This window comes from Colletotrichum costaricense (assembly GCF_030867565.1).
Source record: "Colletotrichum costaricense strain IMI 309622 chromosome Unknown Scaffold_3.1, whole genome shotgun sequence".
NCBI lineage: Eukaryota > Fungi > Ascomycota > Sordariomycetes > Glomerellales > Glomerellaceae > Colletotrichum > Colletotrichum costaricense.
Window position 1 is genome coordinate 1929127 of NW_026848232.1, and position 26496 is coordinate 1955622.

Sequence of the window (26496 nt, forward strand, 5' to 3'; positions counted from 1 at the left end):
TTGTTGTTTTCACATGTCTGCCTTGTGTTGAACGTGAAAACTTATTTTTAACAAGGTGGGCGCCTCTTTTGGGAAGCTTGTTAGGATATAACTTGCCATTGATCCCCGTTGGGTGACGTTACTTGAGCCTCCTCTCTTCTGCGATTCTCAGGTTCTTTCTTATCTGCACGTTGCGCATTTATCAAATCAACTCACAAGATGCATCGCCCGCAGGGTGACAGCGGCAACGTCATGTCCAAACCGTCGGATGACACCTTGCACGCCAAAGCCAGTCAGGAACACGATCACCAGAGGAATGACATGGACATTGAAGCCAACGATGCCCAGGTCAACGAGCTCGTCAGGCCTTACAGTCTCGATCTTATTCGCTCAGCGTCAAGACTCGACCCTGGTATCAACCCGTTCCTATCGGACCACCCTGCCCTGGATCCAAGCTGTCGCGAAGAGTTCAACGCCAAGAAGTGGGCCCGAGCCCTTCTACAGCACTCATATCATCATCCCGAGGACTACCCAAGACTTGAAGCTGGAGTCGCGTATCGCAACCTGAGTGTTCATGGGTACGGCACCGACACGGACTACCAGAAGGATGTCCTTAACGTCCTCTGGCAAGCACCAATGATGATCAAGCAGGCCCTCAGCAACCGTCGCCAAAAGATTGACATCTTGAGAGAGTTTGACGGAATCGTCAATAGTGGTGAGATGCTCTTGGTGCTGGGCCGTCCCGGCAGTGGTGTTTCTACCTTGCTCAAGACGATCGCTGGTGAGACTCAGGGTCTTCATCTGGGGGATCACTCACACTTCAGTTACCAGGGTCAGTAACAATGCCTCCCAAACTCTGTTAGGGGTGCTATATGCTAGGTCCTCACGAAAGCTGACTGACAAAATTCATCACAAACAGGCATCCCAATGGAAACTATGCACAAACGATTCCGCGGTGAAGTGATTTATCAGGCCGAAACAGACATCCACTTCCCCCACCTCACGGTTGGACAGACACTTCTTTTCGCCTCACTAGCAAGAACGCCAAAGAATCGACTCCCTGGCGTCAGCAGACAGAGATACGCCGAACACTTGCGGGACGTCGTGATGGCAGTTTTCGGCATCTCCCACACCATCAACACAAAGGTTGGAAACGACTTCGTCCGGGGTGAGTGGCTCAAGCCTTTGACAGCTTTGAGGCAAGCTCCACTAACTCTTCGCAGGTGTCAGCGGGGGCGAGCGCAAACGCGTCAGTATTGCGGAGGTCACGCTCAGCCAGAGCCCTATTCAATGCTGGGACAACAGCACTCGTGGGTTGGATAGTGCTACCGCGTTGGAGTTTGCTCGGACTCTGCGGTTGTCTACCGATATGGCCAAGACTTCGGCCGTTGTCGCGATGTATCAGGCCTCACAGCCAGCCTATGATGTCAGTACCTCCTCCCAAACCTGGCGTATACCGTTGTTGACTCATACTTGTCTAGGTATTCGATAAGGTTGCGGTTCTCTATGAAGGTCGCCAGATCTACTTTGGCTCCACGGCGCTGGCGAAGCAATACTTTGTCGACATGGGTTACCACTGCCCCGATCGCCAAACCACCGCTGATTTCCTCACTTCCCTCACCAACCCCGCAGAACGAATGGTGCGAGAAGGGTTTGAGAACAGAGTGCCCAGAACGCCAGACGAGTTTGCAACAGTATGGAAGGGAAGCGATGTCAGGGCAAGTCTTATGGAGGAGATATTTGCCTTTGAGGAGGAACATCCTCTTGATGGCTCAGGGGAAGAAAAGTTTGTCGCGACGCGCCAAGCTCACAAAGCATCTCTCGTGTAAGTGGTGATGCAGGCAGGAGGTCGTGGTATAATCACCTGCTAACAGTCGAGAAGGACTCCGCAATCACCTTACACCATTTCCATGCCCATGCAAATCTGGTTGTGCATGACGCGTGGGTACCAGCGTCTCTTGGGTGACTGGCTGTTCTTCGTTGTCACTATTGGTGGTAACTTGGTCATCTCTTTGGTTCTTGGAAGCATCTTCTTCGACCTGCCCTCCGATGCATCAAGTATGAACTCTCGTTGCATTCTGTTGTTCTTTGCGATTTTGTTCAACGGTCTCAGCAGTGCTCTTGAGGTATGTTTCGAATTCTCCTCCAAGTAGCCCTACGACGAGAAAGATTTACTAATTTGGTGATGATCAGATCCTCACGCTGTACGTCCAGAGACCTATTGTCGAAAAGCACGCTCGCTATGCTCTGTACCATCCCGCCTCCGAAGCAATCTCCTCCACGATCTGCGATCTTCCCAGTAAGATTTTATCTACCTTGGCCTTCAATATTCCTCTCTACTTCATGGCAAAGCTCCGCCAAGAGGCCGATGCCTTTTTTATCTTCCTCCTCTTCGGCTTTACCACTACACTTTCAATGTCCATGATCATCAGAACCATCGGCCAGACGTCCCGTACCATTCACCAAGCCTTGACGCCAGCCGCTATCTTCATCTTATCGCTCGTCATCTACACCGGTTTCATCCTCCCGACCCGCGATATGAAGGGATGGCTCCGCTGGATCAACTACATCAACCCCATAGCCTACGCTTTCGAGAGTCTGGTCGCCAATGAGTTCAATGGTCGGCAGTTCCCCTGTCCCTCATTCGTTCCGGCCTACCCGAACGCTGCGCCAAACGAGAGGACGTGCTCGGTCGCTGGCGCTGCACCAGGTGCAGACTTCGTTGACGGTGACTTCTACATGAATGCCACTTTCAGCTATTACAAGTCTCACATTTGGAGGTATGTTCTGTTTTTTTGAAAGGTTCTTCGCAAAAAAGTTTAACGTGTCACTCAGAAACTTCGGCATTTTGATTGCCTTCATCGTCTTCTTCATGTGCGTTTACTTGCTCGCGGCGGAGTACATCACCACAGACCGCTCCAAGGGCGAGGTGTTGATCTTCCGGCGTGGTCACTCGGTCCCGACACTATCAAAGAACTCATCCGACGAAGAGACTGGCCAACCTGAAGGCGTTTACCAACATGAGAAGTCCGAGGGACATGCTCCTCAGTCGGGTGTCAAACAATCCGCAATTCATAAAAGCCAATCGGTATTCCACTGGAAAGATGTTTGCTACGACATATCAATCAAGGGCAACAACCGCAGAATTCTTGACAAAGCTAGCGGATGGGTAAAGCCGGGAACTCTGACTGCTTTGATGGTGAGTCTACCTCCATTCAAGAGAAGGATTTCTGCTGACGATCGATTCAGGGCTCTACTGGCGCTGGCAAAACTACTCTACTTGATGTCCTGGCTAACAGGGTGACCATGGGTGTTGTGACAGGAGATATCCTCGTCAACGGTGTTCTCAGAGACCAGTCTTTCCAGCGAAAGGCCGGGTACGTTCAGCAACAAGACATCCACCTCGAGACATCCACTGTTAGGGAAGCCTTGCGATTCAGCGCCATGCTACGCCAGCCAGCGGCTGTCAGCAAGCAAGAGAAGTACGACTATGTTGAAGAGGTGATTGGGCTTCTGGAGATGGAGGCCTATGCCGATGCCATTGTCGGAGTACCCGGAGAAGGTAAGTCCTCAACTGGTCTTTGCACCTCATTTTCAAGGACTGTTAAGCTAATCCGTGCTACCACAGGTCTAAACGTTGAGCAGAGAAAACGACTGACTATTGGCGTCGAGCTCGCTGCGAAACCTGATCTCCTTCTCTTCCTTGACGAACCGACCTCGGGCCTCGACAGTCAGACAGCATGGTCAATCTCATCACTGATCCGAAAGCTCTCTGAAAACGGCCAGGCCATCCTCGTGACAATCCACCAGCCTTCTGCTCTCCTATTCCAGCAATTCGACCGTCTTCTTCTCCTTGCACATGGCGGCAAAACAGTCTACTTTGGCGACATTGGCGAGAACTCCCGCGTGCTCACGAGCTACTTTGAGCAGTACGGAGCAACGCCCTGCGGACAGGACGAGAACCCCGCCGAGTGGATGCTCAAAGTCATCGGCGCAGCTCCGGGCGCCAAGGCTGAGAGGGATTGGCCCGAGACCTGGAAGGAGAGCCATGAGTGTGCCGAGATGCGCCGCGAGCTCGAGCGTCTGGAGCAGGGCGTGGCGGCGAATGGCTCGACGTCCAGTCCCGATGAGATGTCCACTTATGCTGCGCCGTTTCATGTTCAGCTTGCCTTGTGCACTGAGCGTGTCTTTCAACAGTATTGGCGCACGCCTTCGTACATTTACTCCAAGTTGGTTTTGTCTGGTGGCACGGTACGTCTCAATGCTTACTGGTCAACGACCTAATGGACCTTCAACTTACACTTTGCACAGAGCTTATTCATCGGGGTGTCCTTCTACAACTCACCGCTCACGATGCAAGGACTCCAGAGTCAGATGTTTTCCATCTTCATGTTGTTGGTGGTCTTTGCCTTCCTCGTCTATCAGACGATGCCCAACTTCATCCTGCAACGCGAGCAATACGAGGCGAGAGAACGCGCCTCCAGAGCGTATTCATGGTATGTGTTCGTCTTGGTCAACATCATTGTCGAGCTTCCCTGGAACACCTTGGCTGCTATCGTGATTTTTTTCCCATTCTATTATCTGGTCGGTATGTATCGCAATGCCATACCGACGGATGCGGTTACGGAACGTGGCGGTCTCATGTTCCTACTCATCTGGGCCTTCATGCTCTTCGAGTCAACTTTTGCCGACATGGTTGTCGCTGGTGTACCCACAGCAGAGATCGGAGCGACTCTTTCTCTTCTACTTTTTGCTTTGTGTCTGATCTTTTGCGGGTAAGTTCAACACCGATTTAATCAACCTGAAGTCTTCAAACTCACGAATCAACAGTGTCATTGTGCCGGTCAATGCCCTGCCAGGTTTCTGGAAGTTCATGTACCGCGTCTCACCCTTGACTTACCTGGTCGAAGGTCTCTTGTCAACGGGATTGGCCCACAATAAGGTCAACTGCTCTCAACTCGAGCTGCTGCAATTCCGTCCCGCGAATGGAACCGCATGTGGTGATTACATGGCCCCGTACATGCAAATGGCCGGCGGCAGTGTCTTCAACCCCAACAGCACCGACATCTGTCAATTCTGCCCTCTGGCTACGACAGATGCTTTCTTGACTACCATATCTACGTCATACGGTAGACGATGGCGGTCGTACGGGCTGATGTGGGTCTACATAATCTTCAACTTGTTTGCAGCCTTGTTCCTGTATTGGCTGGCTCGGGTGCCGAAGAAGCACTCCCTTGCTCAACTTTGGAAGAAGAAGTCTTCCTAAAAACCCGACTCTCAGCTTTCTCGGCTTCAATCACTCAAGATAAAGGGGCAATGAGGGCCTCCGGAGTTTCAGCGTCTTTCTCGAAGGACTCAAACACGCATAACTACTAGTCCCTAACAATTTACTTTGTTATTCACTTTTTGACTTGATTATAGAGTATTAGAGTGAATCTTTTTTTACAACATGGTATTTCGTACAGCTGTATTATAGATAAACTTCCAAAATCAAGACGTCGCTTTCATCTATGGAGTGCATTCATTGCTTTGGCTTCCTTCCAAACTCAGGTGAATCGGTTTGTGCAAATATGAATGGATTCCATTCCATTCAGTGAGGATTCAAAATTTTTGGGCAATTATCGGGGTGTTTTTATTCGTAGTGATTGGGCGATTTATGGGGAACGTCGAAATTTGAAGACTCTATCTTGCTCATCGTATATATTGCAATTGAATCGTATTCATCATAGAACGGTTGCAAAGCACAACTTCAACGCTATATAGATACTATTTCACAAAGATGAATGGTCCCGAACTCAACATGTTAAATCGTTTTTGATTCGATCCGTCAATGAAGACCGCCCTTGGAGCAACCTTGGCTCTGACCGAAAGAGGGGTTGCAACTTGTGGTGGTGCGCCCGGAGCATGTTTCCATATCTGTTGACAAATCATCATAGTAATTTGTCTGTTGCACAATCGTTGATTTGTAATTAAATGGCACGACAGAATCCGCGTCGGAGGCACTGCGCCTCCTTAATCAGCCAATGTCGAGCGTTCGGGGCTTCAAGTGTGCGGGCATGTCCGACGTTGGCCCCAAGTTGTGGATGTGTGGAACTGATCCTGAGAATTGCGTGTTGACATGGAGCGGGGTAACTCGGTGCTGATAGGTGATTTCGGCAGTTTCAGAGGCTGAGAGTTACTGATGAATAGTTAATCATGGTCTCTGGCCTCGATGTGGTCCGGTTGGCATATCTTGACGGAACGGGCCCGGTCTGGGGCCGCACCGCCAAGTACCTAGCCGAGCACCGATCGCATCCCGCCCGACAACAAGCAACGTTGAAGAATTGGCAATTTTGTCTTGAGGCTCTCCAAAACAGCTAACGATAAAGGCGCCAGATGTTCTTTGCCACATTGATCAAGTGTGCTGGATTTAGATGGGGTTATGGTGACATCTCACTGGGGAACCCCTTGCCGATTTCGGCTCGGGGTGTAAGGCGTGATTATCTTGCAGTTGTCGTCATATCGTGCAACGGATGTATATAGGCGACCACATAATTCACGAATAGCAATTTCAGGAAGAAGACTATTCTGCAGTATTGATACCCAAGCCCAAGAAAACACTTAGCAAAATGCCGACCGAGTTCATCAGCGTAACTTTCCCCAACGCCTCAACGGAGATCAACCCGATCCCTGGTGCTGGCGTTGATCCCGAGTTCCTAGTCCGCTACGCTAAGAACTTGGACGACTACGGCTTCAACTACACACTCGTTCCTTACGGCTCAAACTCATTTGATCCCTTCACAATCGGTGCGACCATCGCAGCGGTCACCAAGAACGTCAGCGTCATCATCGCCTTGCGGCCAAACACCCTCTACCCCACCGTTGCCGCAAAGGCCCTGGCAACACTCGACCAACTCAGCAAGGGCCGTGTCGTCGTGCACTTCATTGCCGGTGGAAGCGATGCAGAGCAAGCCAAGGAGGGTGATTTCCTTTCCAAGGACGAGAGGTATGGCCGCCTGGAGGACTACATCAAGATTCTCCGCCGAGCGTGGGAATCACCGGAGCCCTTCAGCTGGGAGAGCAAGTACTACACCTTCAAAGACTTTCACAGCAGCGTCCGCCCGACAAAGGGCACAATTCCTGTTTCCGTTGGCGGTTCATCCCCTGAGGCCTACCGCATTGGTGGTTCCCTCGCCGACATTTTCGGACTCTGGGGTGAGCCGTTGAAGGAGACAAAGGAACAGATTGACCGCATCTACGCCGAGGCCGAGAAGGCCGGCCGCAAGGACCGGCCCCGCATCTGGGTCACCTTCCGTCCCATCATCGCCGAGACGGAGGAGCTTGCATGGGCCAAGGCACACCGCACGCTCGATGCGCTCAAGGGAAATATTTCTGCCGGACAGGGCAAGCCTGGTCAGAACGGACCCGAGCCTCAGAATGTCGGCTCGCAGCGTCTGCTTGACATCGCTAAGAAGGGCGAGGTTCAGGACCGGGCGTTGTGGTACCCCACCGTCACTGCGACTAACGCTCGCGGAGCTTCTACGGCGCTGGTAGGATCTCCCAAGACCATCAACGACTCCATTTTGGACTATGTCGATCTTGGCGCTGAGTTGATTTCTATCCGTGGATATGACAACCTCAACGATGCTATTGATTATGGTCGCTATATTCTGCCTGCGGTCCGCGAGGAGTTGAAGAAGCGTGAGAACGGCACCAATGGCACGAATGGGGCTTAGATACTTGATAATTAGCGCTTGTGTAATTTCTAGGGTCGCGTGTATATCCTTTTAGGCAAGCGAAGCCATATTAATAGGTAGCCAGTCCTGAAAGTAGATGAAAATTACATGGGACATCAGAGATGATAACCCCAGAAGGAGCCATGAAGTGTAGTGAACAGGATCAGTCAAGAAATGTACAGTTTCATTATTGAGACATTTTCCCATTCCATCGTAATTCGTGTTATACTTCATGACCACATCCCAACCCTATGTGATGTAAACCGGCAGACGGCTTCCAAATATCTCGCTCTTCTCAACTTGGATATCCTTACCATGGAAATCATGCAGAAGCAACCAGCATACCATGCGGAAGACAAGCATGCACCACACATCATTGATCTGCTGTTGCTGGTCATGGGCGATCACCTCTGTGGAAGCATCAGAGATGATCGATCTAGCTCCACGCTCTTTACGAGCTTTATCAACCCGCAGCTGTTTGCAAACAACATCAATGACCCGCTTGCGCACCGAGAGAAGGTAAATTTCGGCTAGAACACCATGCCTCTCGCTCGAAGACGCGGAATCCAGCTTCTGAAGGAGTGATATCTCCTTCTCGATATCCTCGTTCTCCTCTCGCATCCTCAAGATAGGGGATGCTCCTGGAACAACAAGGTCGTGTCTTGTGTCCCTCTTTGACCGAGCTTGATCTCCTGTAGTGACCACAACCGTCTTGTATTCCCCTTCTTTGTCGTTCAAGATACGCAAGATTTCTTGCAGGTGCACGCGGAGCACGTTTTGGACAAGGTTTATCTTCTCTTGATTCTGAAGGAATTCGTCGCATTTCGAAATGGCCGAATGCAAAGCCATGACGAGGTCATTGGAGTAGATTCTTTCCTCGGTGTTGTTTGTTCGTCTCAGAATCGCTTCCGGGCCGTCACGAGATTCGAGCTCTTCGAACTTGTCTTCGATTTTGCCGGCTTCTTTGAGAATTACGCTAATTCGAGATCCTTCTGTACTTCTGAGCATCGGTTCTGTTGCTGCCGACTCACCCACTATGTGGACGTAGTCGCTGAGGAAAGTCCTCAGTGAAAATGACTTCCGGTCCCAATGCCAAATGGTTGGGTTGGGAAGCATGCGGAAAGCCGTGCCGGGGATCTGTAGGACGGCACCCACCATGCCTAGGATCTCAAAAGCAACTAAAACGTAACAGTCAGTATTCGAATCTCGTGAATATAATGATTCTTGGCAAGACTTACTTGGGAAGAGATGGATGTGTCTTGTATCTGGAGTAGACTTTCGAAAATGCCGGACAGTGTTAGTGTTGCAACCAATCACCACTAGAGTCTCTGCAATGGCCGACATGCTGCCAAGCTGTAGCGTTCCGATATCCTTTGGTTCGTCAGCGTACTTATAGTTGTCGTTGTTCTGCTGGCGGAAAATCGTCGGACAATAACCAAAGCAGAGCTCCTTGACCTTATTGTTCGGCACTACCCTGTTCTCGTGAAACCAAGTCGGACCAGTCTTCTCGAATGTAAACACAACACCGAGATCGTCGACGTCGTAGCCGGTGATGCTGAACCCATTGCCCTGCCCTCGGTAACGGTCTTCGTTTCGGTTAAACTCTTTCCAATGAACGCCTAACATTGCCGCCATTTCCACCAGATGTGAGATCGTTGTCGTTGCGTAAGGTTTCTTCATGTTGTCTGGCATACTATCCCAAGACTTCTTCTTCCTCTGCATGCCAACGGTAAGAGTGTAGGGTACCGTGGTGCTGGCCTGGGTCGGGTGACACGGTGTCTGGGCTTCCCATTGAGGGTTGTATCCGAAATACTCCTTGTCCTGCCATGTTCGAGACTCCCTCTCCATACGCTGAATAGCCATGAGCAGACTCGTCCAGTTTGCGAGCTCGTTGTCGGCGGTGTGGATAGCTTGGCGCGTCATCCCAGCCCTCAAAGTTTTGGAGTGCTTGTCGTACTCTTCCTGGTCCCAGGTATACGTTTTCTTGTAACTATCTGTTGTTCCGGTCATGTAGGTAATCTCCTTGTCGTCGTGCACGCCGAGGGGTCCCCGCGGGTTCGTCGGCGGCGCAACGAATATGACGGGAACTTCAAATTCCACCTCAAAGCGGAACTCGTACCATTTGAATCGTCGTCGTGTGAACCTCGCCCAATCTCCCATGACTTTTGGAGTGCATGATGAGTAGCCCGTTGCCGACGCGTAGTATTGCTGGAGGGCCTGGAAAATCGCAATGATGAAGGCGAGAACTGAAATGACCAATGCCACAACCGCTACGATCAACTCAACTTGGTTGTCATTGTTGTCACTGTCGCTGCCGGATGAGCTTGTGGGGTCAGATGACGACATATTGGCGAGATCCCTCAACTTGGATGCAGGCAGTTGACGTTGCTCCTCTAGGCACTCGGAACGATTGTGAAAAGGGACATTGAGCCCCCAAGATACAAATAAAGTGAGTATAGTGACTAAAACTCTCTTGAAATATCGAAGGAGAAAGAGATTAGCAGAGAGCCTGATTTATCAAGGGCTTTCTCCAGTGCTGGCAGCCAGCCTGATCCGAGCCTGGCTGAGACAAAATGCTAGGCAGCCAAAATCAGCCCCTGCGCAGGAGCAAGTATCACGTGTAACCCCTGCAGTTCTCCATAATGGAACAAGTGCAACAAATGATTCAAATTGTCTTGGGAGACCGGGGCCGTAAGGCTCTCCCGCTCGCTGGAGCGTGCTGGTCATATGAACTGCTAGCGGATATGCTAGTGCTGAAAGTTGTTGACATCTCATTCGATCATCTGTGCCAAGTTATAGCTAGACTAAGGTTCGCCCCGACGCCATCTACCAGTCTAGTGGAATTAGCAAAGCAGGCCCGGAACCCTATCGCTTCATCCCAAGATTTAGTTACACCTCGAAAGGAAAACAAAAAGAAAGCGGGAGCCATTCTCCAATACCAGGACATTGAATGCTCAACATTGGAACAGCAGGTCTGGAAGACTTATTCCAGCAACTCAGCCCCGGAGTAAGCACTAGACACAACGGCCAGCTGGCTGAAGTCATCGTCCCAGCTGGTTGGCTAAGACGGTCGATGCGGGGCCTCGGTCCCCTGTTCGCAAGAATCGGTAGTGGTCATCATTGGGTCGAGTAGCACATCCTTGCGGCGGGACATGCTGACATGCAGAAGACGGCACCGCTATTCCGGCCCAGCCCTCTGGCGCACACATGATTTTCCATTTCCCATCCCTCCCCTGTCTGCCGTCCCTCTGTCCGTAACTCTCACAGGCCATGAACGGCTGTGCCTGTAATCATTTTCTGAGAAATGATCATGGCGAGAATTCGAGGCACTCGAGAATAATTTACCTATCAGATTTCCCAGGTGAAAGTGGGCGAGCACCTCCTGAAATACGACGTTTCTAGCGATAGGCAGGGTTGACAAGTCATTGCAAATGTAACAGCAGGTTGCACCAGTCACAGAAGTAAAACAAACTCTCTGCGCCGCCGAACCCAGGGAATTTGAGTGAGTAGAGGAGCTATCAGCCAATGAATATCTCGACAAGACAGTTGTCCAAACTCCCCTCGTCTTTTCCTTCGTCTTCAAGTAATCCATCTTTCGCCACGCTCATCAAGAATATTGCTGTAAAATAGCATCCGCTGCCTGTGTAAGAGAAGTCAGTCAGCACTAAAGTCACTGCACTAGTCTCGCTCACATTCGAGCCATCTCATGCGTAGGGGCGCAATTTTACCTTTTCAGCGATTGCATAGACCGTCGCCTGGTTATGCGCCGATGGAAGTAAAGGCATGATACTAGCATCGACTACCCTCGAGCCATCGATCCCATGCACATTAAGGTTGGAATCCACGACACCACCAAGTGGCCTGGGAAGCATAGCGCAGGTCCCAGTATAGTGATACTCTGTAGCGCTGACTCCTTCAACGAATTCCAAAATGTCAGAGTCGCTCAGGGCAATGACCCAAGGCAGCGTTTCCGTTGCTCCAAGAGCTTGGACTTGCTGCGTGGCCAGGAGTTTCGGTTGACCGTAGTGACTCAACCTCCATTTGCCCGTCGTAAGAGTAGGAGAGACAGCGAGGTTCAATGACTGGGGGCGCGAAGGGGTCGATGAGGTTGATTCCAATAGCCTAACGGCTTGAGGGGTGCATCAAGATATTCACTGCTGAGCGTCCACCGTCCCCATAAAGAAGCTCCATATCGGCCGTGGAATTACGTTGGTGCATTTGCAGAATTTGCTGGACGTGTTTCGAGTATCCGTCTTCAACGGCTTGGTCAGTATTCTGTGTGAGGTACTGAGCGGTGCCACTGTTGATAGCAGATAGTAGTTTGCCGGTGATATCCGACTGGGTGAAGCTTGAGAGAGGAACAAACGCGAGTGCTTCTGTAATGGTATCCGTACAGCGCCTTAACAATTCGAATTTTAGACGAAACTGCAGTTTTTCACTTGCAGGACTTACCTCTTAGTTGCGAGTAATAGAGATCTCTTTGCTCAGCATCAAATGTTGAGTTTACCAACTCGTAGTTCTCGGGTATCCCAGTACTTAGTGCTCGCTACATGTCAATTAAACCAGCCATGCAATGACTTCTACATCATTGAGGACTTGCCGGTAGGCTTACAAGAAGCAAGCGTTAGCCCGAATGGATGATCTCGCAGGCTTGCGCCAACGCTGTTAACGGAAATTTGGACGTATTACTCTTGACATTCTGCCTGATTGCCAGAAGCTACTTAATGAAGTAAGGTATTTTCGCAGAGTCTCTATCTCATCGACTTTAGCTGTGAACATTATTTGCGCCCAAGAAATGGAACACGTGAATTAATGATGTTAGTACTAGACTTGGCTGGCTCTACGTCTAAGCTGAGAGGCCCTTTCTAGACCAATGCTCCCACATTCACGCAACCATGCTAAAATACAGCCTTCCCTCATTGGACTTGACTACCCTCGGCCAGCTCTTGGCCTTTGCGGCACATGAAAGATTGTGACTATGATCAAACCGCTGCTCGGAGTGTTCGTTGAGAAGGATGTATGCAAATACACAATTATACTTTCAGAGTATTGTTTGGAGGCAAATGTTGGCTAACGTTTCCTGGATGTGTGTGCCTTAGCAATGCAATTTGCTTCGTAGCCACATCCGAATCAGGTCGCATATGTGTTCATCGTGGAGAACCAAGCCACCCGTGAGTGAGTCAGAAGGCCACCAAGGAATTATCAGAGATATAGCATCAATAGCTGAGATACACTTATTTATATTTGTTCCTTTAATTCCCGCTACTTTAGCTGTTCAGGACTTGCGGGAAATATAGGTACTTGGGGATCTAGGGAGTGTTCCCTCATCGTTTCACCAGGGTATGGACCCGGAACCTTCCAAAACAGAATAGACTAATATTTTTGGTAAATGTATATGATCAAAGGTGCAGATCGTCTAGACCAAATGCTTATCGAATGCACAATAAGCCCTTCATCATAAGTTCCGGTGGATCATCGACCAACCTCCAAGATCGCCGACTACCTCAATGTAACATGCTAACAAAAGAATGCCAACACGAAATAGGTAAACAATCAAATACGGGCTGATGTTAACCTGTGATCCATCGCAACGATGCTGTCATTACCCATGAAGGCAAGGAAGTGACTGGAGGCACCGATGAGACCAGCGCCTCTTTTCGGCATACAATCTCGTGATTATCTTAAAAAGTACCCGTGGCGATCTTTGCGTGCATGTTCAGATACGTCTTCATGATTGGACTAGAAAACGAATAACCAAATGAAGCTGCAGTCAGCATGAGCCTGGCCAATGAGCAGACAGTCCGAAGCCCCCACTGGCTGCTGCCAAGTGATGCATCAGAACTGAAGAGAATTAGAGTGCGGCTTACCTTACGTTGTCTAGGATGACTAAATAGTCTAAAACTGCCTTGCTACTTGCAGCGCGCGCGCAACCAAGTGGATTTTGCCGCCTGCTCTGCTTACTCGATCTCTTTCGCCCCACGTCTCCGTGATGTCCGGCACTGAAGACAGAGGTGGGTATTCTGATACTTGGATATTGGGACAATATGAATAGGTCTATTCGACAACATCCAAGACTGGGGCTCTCTCTTTCATTGTTGATTCAGAAGCAATATATTATGCTAAGTCCGTCTCGCTTTTCTACGACGACACATTTCCTGAATCTTCTTCGCAAGCTTTTCGGTGGGCTCATAGTTAACATAGCCATCGTGAACATTCTCACTTGACTTAAAACACTTTATCCAGAAATAAGTTTCACCATGGGACGTCCGCCAACTAGCGGCTACTGTCATACCTGTCGACGAAGACGGGTCAAGTGTGGTATGTCCATCGTGCTCTTTCTGTGACAATTCTAGCCTGTCCAGCTCATAAACGGTCATGTCACTTACACGCACTTGAAAACACTTAGACAAAGCTCGACCTGCATGTGAGAGATGTCTCAAATCCGGCCACAAATGCCTGGGCTACGAGTTGCCGCTCCGCATGCAAAACTTTGCCGCCACTGGCGATGCTGGTGGTAGTCAACAACTAGTCAGAGTCTCAAACACGAGCTCGAGCACTGTTATTCACCAGAACATCGTCCCAGAGCTCCCGTTCACAGCTTTTCGTAACCGCATGGCATTTTCCCATCTTGTAGCTCACTACCGCTGGGCTCCGTTTTGGAAACCTCTCTTTCGAATGTCATTAGACGGAGAATTAGATTCAGATGTGGCCAGAGCCGATTATACGGGAAGCCTAGCGACTGCGCTCGGCTTCATGGGAAATTCTGTCAACGAGCCGAGCATGGTGGCCGAGGGCTACGAGTTGAATGGCAAGGTAATCAGAGCGTTGCATCACGCTGTGTCAGCGAAGTCCAATCAGGAGTTGGCGAGGTGGGCCTTCACAATCATTATCCTTAGTCTATACCAAGTAAGTCTTTGAAAAGGAACTTCGGTCAAGAGCACGCGCCTATTGTCACAGTCCCTATTCTAACAAATACAGTATGCGGTAGAGAACGTGCCCAACGTTCCTCACTATTACGGCATGTCGAAAATTATAGAAATGTGTGGGCCAGAGTGCTTTCAGCAAGAGCCAATGTTGACCTATCTACGCCAAATTCGGGCACTTCATGTAAGAGAATTCTAGGCTTTGTTCTTTGACTTCCTGAATACTTGTGGCCTCCACATGTACTGACAGAATTGACTGTGGCGTCAGGCGTGCAATTCCTTCAATGAACATGATCACTCTTTTTTTGAAAAAACGACGTGGAAAACTATCCCATGGCGATACATACCCAAGACCTCCCACGACCTGCTGATGGACCATTTTGTCGATATTCCCGGTCTCACTCTTTCCATCGCATCACGCAATCGACCGTTATTCAACAACGAGATAGAGGCCGCCCGTGACAAAATCGATCAGCTTCTAAGGGATCTACGTGACTGGAGATGGCGCTGGAAGTGCGACAATCCAGATGCTGCAAGAGAAGCTGATATGCCTCTTGACGGAGAGATTGAAGACATTTCATTGACTTGGGCCAAGACGTTGGCGTCTAGGCCAATCGAGGTGAAGACACCGGAACAGGCTGCCGAGCTCATCATCTACAATGCTTCAATCACGCAGCTAATGAATTTGCAAGTTTTGTTGGACACGGGCACGCGGGATCCAATGCCATTCCCTGAAAATATCGACAAAGCCGTGCTCAAGCCAGCGGAAGATCCTCTTTACACACCGAATGAAGTTAAATATAGGTGGCAGCCGTCCATGGAGGGCTTAAGGCTCATGAGGCTGGCACCGAAGCTATTATCTGTCAGCAACGGTACCTCAGTTATGCTTGCTGCATCTCCAATTGGAATCATATATAACTCTCTACTTGCTACGGAGGGTCTTGGAAATCTATTTCTGTCAACGATGGCGGTGCCGAGCGATTATGCAATCACAAAAAGAGAGCTTTCTGTCTTTCGCTTATGGTAATTACATGGGAAGATATTGATAGGAAACAAAGAGAAAGGGTCATCGAGGCATGACATACAACTCTAAAGAGCCACCATAATGAACAAAGTGTAAGAATGCAGGCTGAACACATCGCCGATCATCATAGCTCATCGCACGACGTTTTCGACCGTCAAAAACCAAAAGATTGCGTCGAGGGGGAATCGAACCCCCGGCTCCCCGACGCTGCTGGATGGCAACGGAGAATTTTACCACTAAACCATCGACGCTGATGATGTGATGACCTTTCCCTCTGCAGTATTGTCTGTGAAGCCTGGAGCAGCGCCCTACGATTTTTCTCCAGGTTGTCGCCCAGCCTCGATCAGCCTCCTCTTTGTCCGGCCATCGAGGACTTCGAGATTCCTTCAGATGCTTCTGACCTGCTGCTTAGTCGTTGGTGCTCTGATTTCCGTTCAAGGAGTTGGCCCACTCCTTCATGGAGGCCTTCGTTCTCGCAACCAGTTTTTCTCGCCATCCGCCTGCCGCATCCGCTGTCCACCCAAGCAGGCCGTAATTCCAAGCCAACAGTCCTTCAGCGCGTGCGCCATCCGGATGATCCAACAGCCCAACTGCGATGTCAACCATGTCTTCACGGTCGTAAACGGCGTAGAATATGCTGGCTGAACACACTGAACAGGAGTACCGCTCTACCTCGGGAGAGCTATTGTAAACCGCCAATGTTCCGAGGCGTGGGTCTTTGGTCTTGGATAGAACTGCTTCTTTGAGCTTAATGATCGTCTGTGGGAATTGAGACGGCGCGGATGCGGCCTCAGTGCTGAACTTGATGTGTGTGAGAGGAGCAAAGGTCCACGCGATGATATCTGAGCCGAAGTGTTGGCGGCAAGAGTTGCACGAATCGGAACATGCCTTGAACTTGAGCGTCTTGGGATCCACACATGTCGAGGTCGATTCCTTCGCCGGATCTGCCTCCAAGTCCGCCGCGCTTCGCAGCGATAGCCGGACGCCCTTGCAGTGGCAGTGGAACAGGGTCGACGTTGGAAAAGGGCTAGCATTCAGCCGAGCGGTAGGGATTGACTTGCTGACCGGCCAGTCGAATGGAACCTCTTCGCTGTTGCGATGCTCTTTCCAGCGCTTAACCGGGTCTCCATTCTCTTCTTTCGGAAGCCATGGCGCAAGGCCACCATCGATGGTGTCGCTGATGAACATATGATTGTCATATTTGACAAGACCAGGAATGTTCTCCAAAGCGCCGGTTGTGACATAAGGAGCGATGCTGGGATTGTGACCACGGGCGAAGAGTTGTGACGAGCAAGTACCGCACGAATAAACATCAAAGTGTTTCGAGAATGGATATTTCCGCAAGCCAGATAGGTCTACAGAGGCGTCTGGCCACGCGACGGCAGGATTGTAGAGAGATCCAGTCAGTCGGCGACACGACGTACAGTGGCAGCAAGACGCGTTGAGCGGCAGTGCGGATTTCGGCAGTGAAGCGGAGAATGTGTGTACTTTACACATGCACTGTGCCTTGATAGTGACTGAGTCGTCCATTGTCGTACGGAAAAGGTTGTGATCCTCGAAAAGTTTATGATGTTGAGATGAACCAAGTTAAATGTTTCTGGAGAATGAGGGATATAGATTCGATGAACGACTTTTCAATTTTGTCAGTACTTTTAGGCTGCCATTCGTTGTACAAGGGCGTGAATGACAAGCTAAACATCTCACCTAGTGACAGTGCACCACCTACGTCACCACAACGGGCACAGGGGTCTCATCTCAGTAGCTACATTACGCGCCAAGATACAGTTCAAGTAAGACTCGATAGACATGGAACAACAAGCCGCCGACTCATGCTGCAACCACAATACCTCCCGCTGACAGCTTGCATATTGCTCTAGGCATCTCTATTCTAAACGAGTCCGATCCCGTAACTTCACAATTACAAACAAGGCATCCGGCTCACTCACGTCCTAGAAAACGTGCCCCCGACAACTTGAACATCCTGGGCTCGACGCGTGGCCGGCAGGAAACCCACCCTCACAAGAGCTTCCACGTTCTTCTTCGAAGCCACCTTGAGCTGCAACGGACACATATCGTGGCTTTCGGTCACCTCTTCCCATTCCATGCTACCATCTTCGAGCAGGTGAGCCAGCGGCCAAAGGGGATGCTCCTCTTTCCGATTCGAGATATCGTTTCTGACTGTTGATAGCCATTTGGCAGCACGTGTTGGACGGATGTCGTAGCCCATGCCTTTGATCAAAGTCCAGAACGTCCCCCAAGTCATTCCTTCTTCATGCTGTGTCACCGGACTAGCAGATGATTCTGGATTGAATGCGATGCGAATGGCAGCTTCCGAAGTTGTAGCAGCATCCGAGAGATGCAGCCATGCCTGCTCCTCGTCCGCATTATAGATGCCCATCTCAATGTTTGCAGCCGTGAGCCTCCAGATGTAGTCGTCCAAATTTGCTACACCTTCTGCGGGCGTCCCGATGATAAGCCCAGGCCTGAAGACGCCGATATTCCGCTGTGAGACTGGACATCGTTCCGCAGCTCTCTTGACGAGAACCTCAGCAACGAATTTTGTCTGGCTATAACCCATAGAGTCCGATAGCTCTCGCGCGATGTCCTCATCCCGTTCTTCGGCACTCTTCCACTGTCGTCCACCAGACACGTAAGCAAATCGCAAAGCAGGATTCTGAACAGCAATGCCCAGGAGCTGAACTGTTGAATGGATGTTGACCGCCTCCAAGGCAGCATAACTTTTGTTCCAATGGACAATCGCACCGTTGTGAATGATGATATCGAATGTGTGTCCATCGCTTAGCAAGTCCCATCGTTTCTGGTCAAGGCCGAGCATAGTCTGCGTGAGATCCCCCGTCCAGACGTCCAGCTTGTCTTCGTGGAACTCGGTCCACCAAAGAGCCTTTTGCGCAGCCTCAATCACGCGACCTTTCGCTGCTTGGAGTGTCGCTCCGCGTACCAGAGTGGTGACACGGGCAACATCGCGCCGCTCCAGAAGTTTTCGCAGTATCTGAGTACCCAGGTATCCGCTTGCACCAGTAAGGAAAACCCTGAGATTATTTGTCTTCTTGGTCAAACTACTTTGGACATCTCTAGACAATATGCCTGGAAGTTCCTGAAGCCCCGCGTCAAGACGATCAATTTCACTCATCAAATCGATCCGCCGAGTCTCAGAGTTGCTGTTCGAAGATGTCAAAGTTACTGGGCCCTTGGAAGCAGCACAGGTGATGAAAGCTGCCAGCTTCCTGATGCTCATTTGCTCGTCCATGAGCAGCTGCATGCTGACTCTGACACTGTACTTCAGACGAACGAAGTGCATGAGCGACATCATGTTGAGAGAATCTAGACCGGAAGTCTGTAACAGCACATCGTCAAAATCGTCTAGTCGGGGCCTTGACGAAAGGGTCTTTCGAGACACCAAATCTGTGACCTTTTGTGCCAGCTCGTAGGCGGGGAGCTCGTGAGGTTGAATGGTTGCCACTGTACTTGGTATCGGTGCAGAAATGTCGAGGATCTGAGATTCTCTGACGGAAAGATTTCGGACCCATGTTGTGACTTTATTCCTGTCAACCTTGCCTGAGGTCGAAAGTGGAAATCTTTCCTCAGAGAGGGTTGCAACGTCAATGAAGTGTGCCGGGAGCATGATGCTCGGAAGCTTTCCGGTCAACTCTTGACGAACTTCCTCTGCAATGATATTAAATCGAGTCATGATATGTTGGAGACCAGGCCGTCCCTCGCCATCTTCTTCTTCGAGCTCCAGAACCGCCACAAGTTGTTCTGAGAATGGTCCCGACGAGGGAAAGACAACAATACCGCGCTTGACGGAACAGCAACCAGCGATGTGCGACTCAATATCTCCGAGTTCGATTCGCTGGCCGTTCAACTTGACTTGGAGGTCCTTTCGTCCCACGTACACCAGAGTTCCGTCGACGGCTCTCCTCACAAGATCCCCAGTCTTGTACAATCTATTTGTACTCATGCGATCCTCTCTAGATATCCATGGTAGTCGCGAGAGAAACGTTACAGCTGTTTTCTCACAGTCATTCAAGTAGCCATCGGCTAGAGTCGGACCACCTATGAGCAGCTCGCCAACCTGTTCACTTGGAACCAACACCGTGTCATCATCTGCGGCAACAACCCATGCAGAGCAGCCGACCGGGTTTCCGATGGATTTCGGGTCCGTATCGTAGGTGCATGAATGGCAAGCAGCGATGACGGAGCATTCACTTGGGCCGTATGCGTTGAAGAGAGTCAATCCGGCGTCAAGCCATTTCTTGATCAAGTCCTCATCAGGAGCCTCTCCGCCCAGAACTAGAGTTTTCAAAGACGGCATCTCTGTTGGACGAATGATGCGAGCCACCGATGGAGTCAGAAGCGCGAGGTTGACGCGCATGCGGCTTGCAAAGTCTCCGAGATTCTCGAAGCGCTCTTTCTCAGTGGCGACACAGACGGTTCCGCCGTAGATTAGGGTGGTGAGAATCTCAAAAAGGCTGGCGTCAAAACTGTATGCAGAGAACTGCAAGACACGATGCTCGTCGCTCATACCGAAGACGGAACCATGGGCCATCGCGCTGGAGGCAAACGCGGCATGAGAGACGACGATGCCCTTGGGATCTCCCGTCGAACCAGAAGTGAAGATGATGTAGGCAGGACTGTTGGGTGTCACTTGAGCTGGTGGTTGCCGCGGATGCTGAAGCCTGGATATGTCGCCAAGAGCATCGCGATTGACGATCACGGACGCAACAGCACCAAGATCAGTTGCCTTCTGTTGGAATGCAGACGTAAGAACTGTTTTGGCTTTGACTTGCGTAACAACCTTTCTTAGACGTGATACGGGCTGGCTCGGGTCTAGGGGCACGAAAGAAGCTCCGGCTTTCAAGACCCCAAGCATCGCAACGACAGTCCAGACAGATTTCTCGAAACACAGTGGAATCTTGTCTCCCTTCGAGACTCCCTTTTCGGCAAGTTGGACGGCAAGTGCCGTCGACATATCTTCCAGCTCCTCGTAAGAAAGCGACTCGGCTGTTGAGACAACTGCCTCTCTCTGGGGTTCTGTCAGACTCCTCTTTGTGATGAGTTGATGGAGCGTAGCCGAGACCTCGCTTGCTTCGAGAGGTTGAGAAGCTCGTTGTTGGATAGGTGTAGAGGTTTGTTCAAAGGCCAGGTCTGCAATCATAGAAGGTCTGTAGCTATCAGATGTAGCCCAAGCGAGTTGACTCATGACAATTTTGACTGTTTCAATGGCTTGAGCAACGAACAGTCGACTTGTCACATCTTCATCGACATGTGTCGCAAACTCAATCCGTCCAGAATGAAGCCATGCCTCGCATGTGACGGGAAATGTGGTAAACTCTTCTCGATAGATCGGCTTCCCGAGGGGACCAGGCCCAGTCTCGTCCCAACCGCCGCCTGCTTGGATGACGAGCAGGTTCTGGAATTCGCAGGCGCGCTTAGTGTCTTCGTTGAGTGATTTGATCTGTTGGATGCCGGACTGCTCATAGGGTATCATGGCGGTGGCGTGGTCCTGGATCTTTCGCAGAAAGTCAAGAATGTCTGACCTTTTGTCGAGGTGAACCCTTACAGGCACTGTGGCTATTGTCGGACCCTCGACGCTTTCGATGTTGTCCAATGGTGCGTTTCTACCTGAGACTGTTGCACCGAAGAGCACATCGTTTGACTGAGAGAAATGGCTTATCATGAGACTCCATGCCGCTCGAACGATTGTTGACATGGTGATTCCTGAAGACTGATCGATGTTGATACGAAGCTCATCGCGCACCACAGCTCGGGCGAAAGACTGGTGGCCAAGCTTGGGAGCTTCTGGGAAGCTTGACGGGCTCACTCCCTGTAGTTCTGTCTTCCAGTAACTCGCATATGTTTTTGCCGTGATATTCTGAGTGTATTCGATGAAGTTACGGTAGTCAGTTGCTGGCTTGACAGCGCGGCCGTGATATAAATCGTTGAGACGGTCACAGAGCATTGCCAGGGACCAGCCGTCATAAAGCATGTGATGTATGGTCCACACGAACGTCATATCGCCAGACTTTGACGTGATCACAGCAAAGCGATTGAGCGAGTCTCCGGGAAACATTGGGTTCGCATCGTCTTGCTCGAGGTATGCTTCGAGATCGTCGTGCAAAAGCCACCGGACTTTCTCACGGATAACGGCTTGCAGAGACCCAGCAGTCGACGTCGTTGCGAACCTAGTCCGCAGTATCGGCGATGCGGCATGGATATCCTCCCAGCAATTCTTGAACCTCGCAAGATCGACGTCCCGAGGTAGCGGATGGATCCATCGACCAGTGTAACTACCTGGTCGCGTGAGATTGACAGCCATCAGACCCTCTTGCATGTGCGTGCAAGGGTACAAGTCTTCAATTTCATCGACAGCGACGTCGCACTGGAAAGCGGCTTCACTTTGCAGCTCTGTAGTGTCCTCTCGCCGCAAGAAGTGGAACGGAATGAACTGGACAGGAGACACCACCTGCTTCTCAGATACCGTGCTCTTACAAACGAGAGCCATCTTGCCCAACACAGAGTTCTGGAAGATGTTCGCAACATTGATCTGAAGTGATTGCTTACGACAAGCTGCTACGATCCTGATAGCCCCGATGGAATCTCCGCCGAGCTTGAAGAAATCATCTTCGAGGACGATCGAGTCTTCAGGTAGACCTAAAACTTCTGACCAAGCCAGCCGTAGCGCCTTCTCAGTTGGTGTAAAACTAGGCTGTGAAGGGTCGCATAGCGACATTGAAGCTTCGGTTGACGGGTAGGTGTCGGATATTAGCGTGTGCTGTCCAACTGAAGAATCCTCTTCGCTCTCGGGGAAGTCTGGAGAAAGTGGCCCAGAAATCTCAACCGGCATGTGATCTTCCTTATTGTTTGGCGTTTTGAGCAGATGTTTCGACGTCGACGCGTTTCCGTATGCACGGAGCGTCTTCCTGTCGACCTTGCCTGACGGTGACAGGGGCAATGTGCTGCATGGCACAACTGCCCTTGGTATCATGTATCTAGGGAGAGCACTGGCGAGTTCCTCAGTAGCTGTCGAAAATTTCCGATGTATCGTCGCCCACAGAGAGTGAGACTCCTCGACAATAAGTTGCGCTTCTGCATGAAAAAGGGTCCCGGAAATTGTCTTGGGGGCGACGAATGCCGCGAGAATACTATGTTCTCCTCCAAGAGGGTGTAGGAGCTCTACAATCAACTCCCAGATCGTCCCGGGAGGTGACGCTGTCTTTTCGGAATTTATGACTTTCCTGAGTTGATGTTCAATCTCGCCAAGCTCAACACGCTGACCATTGATCTTGACCTGAGTGTCTTTCCTGCCCAAGAAGTCGATAGTCCCATCATGGTTCATCCTTCCGAGGTCACCAGTGCGATAGCATCGCATTGGCTTTCGTAGGACACCACGCAGGAAATCGGGATCATCCAAGAAGACAGCTCTTGTCTTCTCCTCATCGCCCAGGTATCCACGCGCAACAGGCGCGCCCTCGATCACAATTTCACCAACAGTACCGAACGGAGCAAGCTGGCCGTCTTCTCGGACAATCCAGACGGCACAGTTGGGAGGTCTTCCAAGAGAAATGCTCTTCACCCCCTTAGTCCTTGGCTCGCTGACTATGGTGATAGCGGAGCACTCTGCCGGACCGTAAGCATTGATGGTCTTGACATGGTCGGCCCATGTGTCAGCGACAGCCTGCGGTAATGCTTCACCCACGAGACACAGTACCTCGAGGCTTGGAACTTCCTCCGGAACCATCAGGCTTGCAACTGAAGGTGTCAGCATCGCCCAGTTGACCTTCATGCTGGAGATGCAGTTGGCAAGGTTGTTCATCCTATCCTCCTCAGATGGGATACAAAGGCATGATCCCGTCATCAGGGCAGCAAAGATTTCGAGCATTGAAATGTCGAAGGAGAAGGATGAGTACTGTAAGACCCGGCAAGTGGGAGCGTCGAGGTGGATGGCTTTGGTGAAACCCTTGGCGCTGGAACAAAATGCTTCGTGGGTGACCACAACACCTTTTGGCTTTCCGGTAGAACCACTCGTGTACACAACGTACAGCGCGTTGCTAGGAGAAGATGAGATCTCCGTTGACGGAAATTGCCGTGCTGTCGACAAACGGTCCAAGAAAGCCTGGTTGATCAAAACTCGCTTCTCCTGTCGGATATGTGATGGGATCTTGCTTTCGCCGAAGACGGACGACATAATGACCTTGGCATCCAAGTCTTTGATGACCATGCTGATCCGGGCTGCAGGAAGTGAGGGATCCAAGACGACGACAGCTCCGCCAGCCATCACCACACCCAGAATGGAGATAATACTGTAGACAGACTTTTCGAAGATGATCGGGACCATCACCTCAGGTCCGACCCCAAGACTAGAAAGGTGCGTCGCAAGAGCCTCTGATGCACGCTGCAACTCAGAATACGACAAATCACCGTCCCAAGCGCAGATAGCCTGTGCTTGAGGATTTGATCTGGCATGTTGTGCGATCGACTCTTGCACTAGATGTTCTTCTCTAGTCGGGAGTCTTTCTCAAGTCAGACAGGCACCAAGCTACTATAATAGTTGAATATGGCAGGAAATGAAACTTACGGTCTATTCAATTTGACAAGATGCCTCTGACTCGCGGGACTCATGATCTGTACATCTGCAAGAGTGGAATGCTCTCCTGTCGAGTTGGCCAACTGCCAAATGACGTGCTCCAAATCACTCAGCAGCAGACGAACTCTCGCCTTGGGAATGGAACGCTCATTGAATGTCGCAGATAACTGTAGATCATTCCCTTCGACGAGACAGTGAAGCTGGAAGTCGAAACTGGGAGCATTGAATGGCTGCTGCTGATGTTTAACAGTCGTTGAAAACTTGATAAGCGTTTTCAAGAATGGTTCACCACGGGTCTCATGGCAAGCTTCGAGCCCTTGGCTGGCTGATCCGAATACGGTTCTTTCGTGTTTGATTTGCTGAAGAATTGCTGGAATTGAAGTCTGGGTGTCAATGGACAATGTTACCGGTGTCACACTGCTCGCGGGCTGAGGACTGTCACTGCTTAAGACGCACACATCAAAGTTGACTACTTCGCTTTCGATGAATGAAGATAGTATCAAGGCCCAGGCTGAGCACACGATCGACTCCACATCATCCGGTGCGTCGCAAGTAGGACCACGAAGATGAGTGACCGACTCTGGCTGTGATTCGCTAGACGTAACCTTGGTTCGACTGTCGGTCGAGAGTGTCAAACTTTCCTTACTTGTTGGCACATCAGATGCCTGTCTGTCATATGACACACTTGCATCGAGGTTTTCTCCATCATGCGTGGTTGATATCTGAAGACCGATAACCTCTTGATCGGAATCATGAGTTGTAGGTGTCTTGAAGACAAACCGCTTAGGCATGCCCGGGGTGTCCGTAGGGAATGGGTTGTCAAAGAAGATCTCGTCCGGAGTATTTGCATCTGCCGGAGTCGGAGCGTCGAAGACAAATTTGACAGAGTGAATTCGAGGCGTAAGCTTCCATTTCCCGTCTGTGGATAACATGTTGAGGATTTGGCTTGGTTGCAGCGATGCAGGTACTGGCGATGCATGCACGATGTAAGCCTGGAAGCGTGGCGCCAAGGCGGGAAGGTCTCGGAGAGTGTTGTTTTTATGAAGTACGTTGATTGTACGGAGAAAGTATCTTTGAGTCGATGCAGGACCTTGGCACTTGACTTCCGTACATGTATGAAAGATACTGAAACATCTGTCATCGCTCCTTCAGACTCGATTCGGAACCTTTGCGTGTCTCGAGTCCGAGAAGATTAGACATGGGGCCACAGAAAATCCTTCAACGTCATCAGTAGTCCTCAGTCTAATTAACTGGCTCCCGTGATAGTTCCCGCTCATGTCGCCATACTCAGACCGCGCGTACTACGGAACAGCTCAGACGACGCCTCCTCGGGTAAGGTACCTTGGGCCAAGACTTACAACAGGCAGTTTTCGGGTTGTCCAAATCAGGTATTCTAGACTGGTCGCCGGTCTTTCACAACCTGCTCAAACAGGTAAAGATCCCGGAATCCCTCACACCGTCAATCCTTCGATGCTGCGCCATCTCATGGGGATTCTCAGGTTGTGGTCGCCCGAGAGAGGGTGACTCTCATAAGACCGGGGTTGCCGTAGCCCCTCCTCTTGAATCTAGAACAGCAACCTTTCACTCCTGATCTTTCTTTGATTACTTGATCATTGCTCACGAACCGAAAGAAAGTGGAGTGCGGCATTTCTCGGCATTATATTGCCGTGTCTAATCATCTTGGAGTGCAATGAGTTGAATCTGTACAACAGTTACGCGCCTTCTTTGACGTCCGGAGTCGACTTGGACGCGTTCCGATTGGTTACTCGACTCTCTACCCTGAATCATATGTCTCTGTCAAGGCTCAAAATGCTAAAGTCTCAGGTAATATCGAGCAAAAGGCTAACTGGTTTGGCGACATAATTCCAACTATTGGGTGGGTGATCCCACTCATTCGTCAGCGATGCGGTGATGCCTCGCCACCCCGAAAGGCTGGAAATCCTATTGACCCCCATCGGTTCTTTTGTAGTGCATGCATTCTAAAGTGGTTGCATACTGTGCCTTGCATGGGTTCATATGCGGGTCTCCGGGTTTCCCAGTTCGCATAGATTCTTTCCGTGCCTCGGGAACCAATAATCGACCTCACTCTCCTTGACGAAAAATGCTTGAAAGAACGATTCTTGATGCAGGTGCCTGGAGGCTGGTGATTAGTAGCCCAGTCACGAATCCTTCGGCCCCATTGAGAGAGAGGGGTGGTCGCCATTTTGCTGGGGGTGGTCAGCGATAAGGCAGCGGCGGAGTCGCCCCGGT

At 50.6% G+C, this 26496-nt stretch overlaps 6 protein-coding genes across 6 annotated transcripts; 3 read left to right on the top strand and 3 right to left on the bottom strand.

Annotated features, from left to right (window-relative positions):
- Positions 1 to 198: 198 nt before the first annotated feature.
- Positions 199 to 5245, top strand: CCOS01_03466 (uncharacterized protein; the record flags this gene model as incomplete). Its single annotated transcript, XM_060451652.1, has 11 exons — positions 199 to 811; positions 899 to 1147; positions 1203 to 1405; positions 1461 to 1804; positions 1862 to 2105; positions 2173 to 2759; positions 2815 to 3178; positions 3229 to 3541; positions 3608 to 4230; positions 4291 to 4754; positions 4810 to 5245. The coding sequence occupies 11 exons, from the start codon at positions 199 to 201 to the stop codon at positions 5243 to 5245; spliced, it is 4440 nt and encodes a 1479-aa protein (XP_060317917.1).
- A 1342-nt stretch (positions 5246 to 6587) lies between these two features.
- CCOS01_03467 (uncharacterized protein) lies at positions 6588 to 7694 on the top strand (the record flags this gene model as incomplete). The annotated part of the gene is made up of 1 exon (XM_060451653.1): positions 6588 to 7694. One exon carries the CDS (start codon positions 6588 to 6590, stop codon positions 7692 to 7694), a length of 1107 nt encoding a protein of 368 aa, XP_060317918.1.
- Positions 7695 to 7943: 249 nt separating this feature from the next.
- Positions 7944 to 10040, bottom strand: CCOS01_03468 (modin; the record flags this gene model as incomplete). Its single annotated transcript, XM_060451654.1, has 2 exons — positions 7944 to 8872; positions 8933 to 10040. The coding sequence occupies 2 exons, from the start codon at positions 10038 to 10040 to the stop codon at positions 7944 to 7946; spliced, it is 2037 nt and encodes a 678-aa protein (XP_060317919.1).
- Positions 10041 to 11398: 1358 nt separating this feature from the next.
- Positions 11399 to 11872, bottom strand: CCOS01_03469 (choline dehydrogenase; the record flags this gene model as incomplete). Its single annotated transcript, XM_060451655.1, has 2 exons — positions 11399 to 11816; positions 11862 to 11872. 2 exons carry the CDS (start codon positions 11870 to 11872, stop codon positions 11399 to 11401), a joined length of 429 nt encoding a protein of 142 aa, XP_060317920.1.
- A 2302-nt stretch (positions 11873 to 14174) lies between these two features.
- CCOS01_03470 (uncharacterized protein) lies at positions 14175 to 15723 on the top strand (the record flags this gene model as incomplete). The annotated part of the gene is made up of 4 exons (XM_060451656.1): positions 14175 to 14600; positions 14673 to 14801; positions 14970 to 15489; positions 15713 to 15723. 4 exons carry the CDS (start codon positions 14175 to 14177, stop codon positions 15721 to 15723), a joined length of 1086 nt encoding a protein of 361 aa, XP_060317921.1.
- A 326-nt stretch (positions 15724 to 16049) lies between these two features.
- CCOS01_03471 (amino acid adenylation domain-containing protein) lies at positions 16050 to 25178 on the bottom strand (the record flags this gene model as incomplete). Its single annotated transcript, XM_060451657.1, has 3 exons — positions 16050 to 16896; positions 17588 to 24118; positions 24238 to 25178. 3 exons carry the CDS (start codon positions 25176 to 25178, stop codon positions 16050 to 16052), a joined length of 8319 nt encoding a protein of 2772 aa, XP_060317922.1.
- Between the last annotated feature and the right edge of the window lie 1318 nt (positions 25179 to 26496).